This window comes from Oncorhynchus clarkii, chromosome 29 (genome assembly GCF_045791955.1).
Source record: "Oncorhynchus clarkii lewisi isolate Uvic-CL-2024 chromosome 29, UVic_Ocla_1.0, whole genome shotgun sequence".
NCBI lineage: Eukaryota > Metazoa > Chordata > Actinopteri > Salmoniformes > Salmonidae > Oncorhynchus > Oncorhynchus clarkii.
Genome location: NC_092175.1, coordinates 12,758,122 through 12,765,290, shown reverse-complemented (window position 1 = coordinate 12,765,290; position 7,169 = coordinate 12,758,122). Strand labels below are relative to the sequence as shown.

Here is a 7,169-nt window from a genome sequence, read left to right as displayed (position 1 = left end):
CTTTTGCGGTTGCACGTCTGCCCGCACGTCACTTCCTCCAGCCTCTCTCGCTTCCATCTTGCTCCCCGCGTGTGTTCGCTGCTAGTGTGCAGGTCAGTGAGGAGCTCTAAAATACCTTATTTCCTGCACTGTTTCTGCTCTTCTCCAACTGCACACGGTAAACAATATCCTCGGTTATCAGACCGGTAAAAATCGTGGAGTTTGAGCACAAGTGGGCTTGGTAATGAAGTTTAGAGCTGGGAGGTGAGGTTTGAGTGACAGGCCCAATACCGTTGGCGCTAATCGAATTTAGCAACTTGGTAGCTAGCCAGAGGCAAAAAGCCCGATACATCGTTTATCTTGCTTTTACTTTTCAGTGGTCATCGTCGACATGTCAAATGTATGTAGATATTTAGCTGGCAGTGTTTTTTCATTTTCTCGAAATGTTCCAGTTCTTTGGACATCAACAGTTACAACGGCCTATTAGCATAGTTAGCTACATCAGTGCCTATTATTATCCAGCTAGCTAACGTTAGCTCTCCTATCTAAACATAAATAACTTACCAACTAAGTACTGGTAAGTTGGTTGATAGTTTGTCTGCTAGACTTAGACAACATGTAGCTAACGTTGTTAGCTAGCTACAGTTCATTAATTTAAGCCGTGGGTGGCGTCTGCTTTTTTTTGGTTGCAGGTCTGCGTCTTAACGACTTTGGCAAATGTTCTATAACGTTTGCTAGCTGATATGTGATCAACTAGCCAGCTGATACTGCTAGGCAGTTTGGTTGCTAACGTGACATATCGTAGTGTTGCCTTTCAAACTTCTCAACCACAATATTGATTTACTGTTCTGGGGATTTTTGCTAAATTACTGTACATCAACAGTACACTCACGTGTGGGGGTGTGCCTTCAACTTGTATTTTCATGCTCAAATTAATTTAGGCTACATGTAACGTTACTAGTGTAAGGAAGGGGAAAGGGGGATACCTAGTCAGTTGAACAGCTGAATGCCTTCAACTGGAATGTGTCTGACGCATTTAACACAACCCTTCTGAATCTGAGAGATGCCGTAGTCCGATGTTAGTCGAAAATAATTTCGGTAAGAAAAATACAGGCTTAAGTGAGGCGGGGCTTACAAAGGTATTACAAATGTAACGTTAGTTAACCAGAAACACATAATCCTAATTATATAATACCAGTAACCCAAATGCTGTCTATTTCAGATGAAAGAAATAATTATGAATCAAGAAAAACTTGCCAAACTTCAGGCACAAGTCCGCATTGGCGGCAAGGTAAGAAAATAAGCCATTAACACACACTAATATCTTCCTATTATGCTCCGATCATGTTTTTCCACCTAGTAACACAGACACTATTTAAAACAGTCGATATGTAAAAAAAAAAAAAAAAAACATAATTGTAAAGTTCATCTTGCACCTGGTGTTAAAAGAGCATGCACTTGAATCTGTCTTCTGTTATACAGGGCACCGCTCGCAGAAAGAAGAAGGTCGTGCACAGAACCGCAACAGCAGATGACAAGAAACTTCAGTTCTCCCTAAAGAAACTAGGTGTCAACAACATCTCTGGTATCGAAGAGGTAAGGTCTGGTCAATGGTTAGACTGACCCATTCGCTCTCTGTAGCCATCTCTTTTTAAATGTATGCTTTTTAAATGTATGCGTTGATCTCTTTGAAAGCAGAGGGTTCTTTTCAAGGCACAACTTAGCTAGCTGCGGTCTGTGAGTTTTCAGAAATGGAGATGTCTAGTGTGACTGCAAGTAACATGGCATAACCATTCTCATTCCTCGCAGGTGAACATGTTTACAAACCAGGGGACCGTGATCCACTTCAACAACCCCAAAGTGCAGGCCTCCCTGGCAGCCAACACCTTCACAATCACTGGCCACGCCGAAACCAAGCAGCTGACAGAGATGCTGCCCAGCATCCTCAACCAGCTGGGAGCAGACAGCCTGACAAGCCTCCGGAGACTGGCTGAGGCTCTACCCAAACAGGGTACGTGTTCCTGGGGGAGGTAGCTGGATGGTGAGGGGATACTGGCTGAGGCGCTGCCCAAACAGGGTACATGTGTCTGGGGGACATTTCAAAATAGTCTTCACCTCATCTGTTTGATTTGGCCACAGACTTCTGTAGTGTTAGTGTATGTGAGGAGGTGGATTGGTAAACGAAACAGACAGTAATAATTTGAACCTTTTTGCACTTGTAATTGGAATGTTTGGAATTTGAAGTAGGGCTGGAGGTTCTTCGATGGATCTTGAGCACTGTGCAGGCACTGACATTGTAATAGAAATGCCATTTGTTTGACTTATTCTTCATGATTGGATACATCTTCCTGAAGACGTGAGGCATTTGTACATTGCTCTGCAAGTAGTTTAACATTTCTTATTTCTTCCTCACAGCTGGAGATGGAAAAGCACCAATTGCCCCCATAGAGGAAGAGGATGATGATGTTCCAGGTGAGTTATATAAAGAGCAGTCTCAACGTGCTGAGGTTGAAACTCAAACAATCACAATCTGAGAATTAACTCAGACTTCTGTTTCCATCCATGTGGGCCGGCACCTGTTTCTCACTAGCCCGTGGCTCCGGCAAACCTGCTCTGACTTTGGGCCAAAGTCAGGCCACTGGTACTTTCCCGCTGGCATTTACATAAAAAATGGCTAGCTGAACTTTAACACTTTCTCACAAAGCAACTGTCTTGATGTAAAAGTAGTTGATTCTGCTCACCCCAAGTCTTTAGTCACACTCCTGATGGAAACACATTTACACTAGCTTTCATTAACAAAAAGCACTAGTGACACACTGGTGTGGGCTAAGTCTTAGAGGAAAAATCCCCCTAAAACCACTCATTCCTTTAATTTACAGTGTTAAGTAACACTGAGAACAATATGTTTGTGAACAAATGTTTTATTTTGGCGTTGTAATAAGGTTGGTAGCAACATGGGAAATCGTTGTGGAAGTCTGTTGCAGCTCAGGTCAACTACAAAATCCACAATACAATGCTCTCTATGGGCTAGCTAGCTAGCAAATGTAGCTACACACAATAATATCAAAGACAATATCAGCATGTGAAGGAGCTAGTTAGTGCAGTTGGTTTAGGCGATTTTACAGCTATCACTACAATCTCACCATGTTCAACCTGCAGATCGATGTGCCTCAGTGGAGTCGGACATTCGCAACAGCAGATATACTTTTGAGGAGATGGGGAAACGTTGCCCATGCTACGTCAATGGACCGAGCGGTGCTTTCTGAGCAATTCTGGGACAAGCGCTCTTCAAGGAGTGAATGGGAGTCTATTAGGCGCTAGCTCAAAAACCCAACATTGTCACCAATTTCAAGAAGTACAACATTACAAATCTTGTCCAAGATGTGAGAATGAACTTGCTATCTGTAATATCGTGTAACTTTGGATTTGTGTAGTTGCGTACTTGAGGAAAATGGGCACGTTTCTCAACAGTCACGTAATCCCTTCTCAAACGGACTATGAGCTTAGCAACTGCGGGACGCAGCATGACAACGTGAACGCAATTGGTGGGGCGTTATGTCCTCTGTCAACTGCGTTTATTTTCAGCAAACTTGTGTAAATATTGGCATGAACATAAGATTCAACAGACATAAACTGAACAAGTTCCACAGATGTAACAGAAATTGAATAATGTGTCCCTGAACAAAGGGGGTCAAAATTAAAAGTAACAGTCAGTATCTGGTGTGGCCACCAGCTGCATTAAGTACTGCAGTGCATCTTCTCCTCGTGGACTGTGCCAGATGTTACCCCACTCTTCCACCAAGGCACCGGTAAGTTCCTGGACATTTCTGGGGGGAATAGCCCTCACCCTCCCTGATCCAACAGGTCTCAGACATGCTAAATGGGATTGAGATCCAGGCTCTTTGCTGGCCATGGCAGAACACTGACATTCCTGTCTTGCAGGAAATCACGCACAGAACAAGCAGTATGGCTGGTGGCATTGTCATGCTGGAGGGTCATGTCAGGATGATCCTGCAGGAAGGGTACCACATGAGGGAGGAGGATGTCTTCTGTGTAACGCACAGCGTTGAGATTGCCTGCAATGACAACCAGCTCAGTCCGATGATGCTGTGACACACCGCCCTAGACCATGACGGACCCTCCAACTCCAAATCGATGCCGCTCCAGAGTACAGGCCTCGGTGTAACGTTTATTGTCGAAGAAATGAGCGTGAATCCAACAATCACCCCTGGTGAAACAAAACCGCGACTCGTCAGTGAAGAGCACTTTTTGCCAGTCCTGTCTGGTCCAGCGACGGGTTTGTGCCCGTAGGTAAAGTTGTTGCCGGTGATGTCTGGTGAGGACCTGCCTTTACAACAGGCCTACAAGCCCTCAGTCCAGCCTATTGCGGACAGTCTGAGCACTGATGGAGGGATTGTGCGTTCCTGATGTCCTAAGTTTTCATAACAGTGACCATAATTGCCTACGGTCTTTAAGCTGTTAGTTTCTTAACGACCGTTCCACAGGTTGCATGTTCATTGAACAAGCATGGGAAACGGTGTTTAAATCCTTTACAATGAAGATCTATGAAGTTATTTGGATTTTTACAAATTCTTTGAAAGACAGGGTCCTGGACGTTTCTTTTTTTTGTTGAATTTACGCTCCTTCCTTCATTTGATTCTTATCGCCTTTCTGATATCTTTGGCAACTGCATCATGATATGCACCCTGGACTGAGGCAGACATAGGAAAATTCTCTGTTAAATTACACATCTCGAGGTAGGAATATTGCTAAAATGTCTGTCATTTTTGCAATCTAAAAGTCGTGTTCCTATTACCTTCCAGTGTAGCGAGAGCAACTATCGCAGTGCTAAGTCATACCGGCTGGATTTCTGCCTGCTTGTAATGCCAATAACTCAGAAACATGAACTGACCCAGGGAATTGATAGAACATCACTCAGATGCACAAAAACAAAACATTCAAAATTGGTGAATCATTCCTTTTAAGAGCTCTCCAGTGATTTCAGTCTCTGCAAACAGAGCGATCCCAAAATTTCAGCTGCGCAAAAGTACGTGGAACTACGGAAACAAAGCAATGTCAGATCTGTTGCATACTGTGTGGAGCACTTTAGGTGGAAGTGTAGCAATGGAGGCATCCGTGTGAGAATCACACCAGCCTCTGGCAGTACATTTGACGCTGTCCCACTCCCACCCTTTTGGCATGGATGGACACATCTCTAGCTATTGGTTATTTTTCCTCTCTGCTTATTTCTACTTGACCATAGGGATTGTGTAGGTATCGTCAATAATGGACATGGTTCTTGGCCTCTTGTGAATTTGCTCAGTGACGTGCTCCTTTGTCTCATCATCACCCACATGTCTAGTTAGTATACATGTTATACTTTCTCTGAAGTCTGCTTCCAGAATAAGTTACATCTGGGCTTTTACTTTCCCTCCAATTAATAAAACCTTGCCAGGGTTTGCTTACTTTTGGGAATTGAAGGGGGTCATGCTCAGGGGATCCAACAATGACTAGAGTAATTGGTGATGGGTGGGAGTCGGGGTGGTGGGCTTAGTGTTTGAAACGTTGTTCGTTGTTTAGGAGTTCTGAAAGCAGTTTGCTTTTCTTTGTTGGAGAAAATGGGTCCAAACACATGAGGTTGCCATTACAATTACCCACAGCTTTTCCCAGGGCTATCCTTTTCCCGTAACCCAAAGTCTTCTCAAACGATTACACTCCCGTTCAGCGTGAGGAATGGTTGAATCCCGATGACAGTCCATGTCTATGCCATCATGTTATTACTGGAGTTTAGTTTCCCTTTGTGTTCCCCCCAAAGACAGTCTGAATTGTTTCCATTTGAACCCTCAACCCCTCTGAGACATATGGACTTGACAGATTTCAGTCTTCATTGAAAAAATAGGACCCTCCTTGAGATCCTCAGTGCCTTTTTGATCTTCAGTGCCATGATTTTTACATCTGTTATCTGGAGTTCTGTGTACCTTCCCCTTACAGAGCGAGACTCGTTCTGAGTGTAAAGGGAGAGCTGATTTGGGGGGGGGGGGGGATTGTACCTGGGATCATGTTTCAGATAAACACTCCTTTTTTTCCTTAAGTGGTCTGAGATTAGTAGAAAGAGGCATGTATGTTTGTATTTAGGCCTGTTTAACCTTACTGACACGTCACTTACCCACCGTTGGCTCTTGTGTTGTTTTTAGATCTGGTGGAGAATTTCGATGAGGCTTCCAAGGATGAGGCAAACTAAAGAAAAAAAACAGACCTTCAGGAGTCTCAACAGGACTTGATTGGGTTGGATAGGGGCACTAGGCGTTATTTTTCTTTGTTTTTTTGTTTCTTGCCACCCGACTCAAATGCTTTTTTGTGCACTGTGGTGTCCGTGTCCAGTTTGAGTCAGTGAGAGATTGAGGTTCGTGCTCTTCATATTCTCTTCATCTGTTTCTTCCATGTTACTGAACCTGATTTCTTTGCAGTCTGGCTGAAACCATATCTGGAATAAACATTTTGCTATTGTCAATTTATATTTTCTCTGATTACTTAAATGTTTTAATTGCACCCCATGGTCAACTAAGGCATGGTACAGAGTAGTGCGCTGGACTGCCAACAATGCGTTTACTTTGAATAAATGACTTGTACAGATAAATGGGACATGATCTGTGCACTAAATTTGGTGAAGATGGTTTACAAGGTGTTTATTTACAATAAAGCAGCACCAGCAAAAATCTGAAGGAACATTCTACAACACTAATGTACCCTAGGAAGGCATTTCAACCATATCTTCCAATGAAGTCGGGCAGATAAATATACATTAAACTACAACCTACCTACAGCAGGACCCCCCCCCCTCCCTGGAACACTGCTCTTTTATTAAGCTTTACATATATTTGAAAAAGCTCTGAGGCCGATACGTAAAGCTCAATAAAGAGCAGTGATACTACCAAGAGCAGTGTGCGTGTTTATTTTTTCTGGACACAATTTGAGAAGCTTTTTGTTGCTATGGAAAATGTTTTTATTTTGTATATTTCAGCTCATGTAACATGGGACCAATTTTATTACTATTTATTGTTCGATGTACTTAATTTCACCACAACTTGTGTTGAGTAGCCCGCGAAATGACATTGCCACGAGCAGCACTGTAGATATTGAGATGCAAGACTTTGTTCCGTCACACACCGTATGTGCACAGGTTCGCTGAA

The 7,169-nt window shown here is 43.3% G+C and overlaps 1 protein-coding gene across 2 annotated transcripts; it reads left to right on the top strand.

The window, feature by feature from the left end:
* LOC139388350 (basic transcription factor 3) lies at positions 1-6,494 on the top strand. Of its 2 annotated transcripts, none has more exons than XM_071134965.1 (6): positions 1-92; positions 1,202-1,270; positions 1,462-1,575; positions 1,789-1,990; positions 2,395-2,451; positions 6,174-6,494. In XM_071134965.1, exons 2-6 carry the CDS (start codon positions 1,202-1,204, stop codon positions 6,218-6,220), a joined length of 489 nt encoding a protein of 162 aa, XP_070991066.1. In that variant the 5' UTR covers positions 1-92; the 3' UTR covers positions 6,221-6,494. The 2 variants fall into 2 exon arrangements, with proteins under 2 accessions (XP_070991066.1, XP_070991067.1); XM_071134966.1 differs by having other exon boundaries at positions 45-157.
* The last annotated feature ends 675 nt before the right edge of the window (positions 6,495-7,169 follow it).

Excerpts from the sequence above, each read along its gene's own strand:
- LOC139388350 (XM_071134965.1), top strand. The coding sequence starts at position 1,202 with ATGAAAGAAATAATTATGAATCAAGAAAAACTTGCCAAACTTCAGGCA. Across the intron at positions 1,271-1,461 it reads AAGTCCGCATTGGCGGCAAG|GGCACCGCTCGCAGAAAGAA; the intron begins GTAAGAAAATAA and ends TCTGTTATACAG. Across the intron at positions 1,576-1,788 it reads ACATCTCTGGTATCGAAGAG|GTGAACATGTTTACAAACCA; the intron begins GTAAGGTCTGGT and ends CATTCCTCGCAG.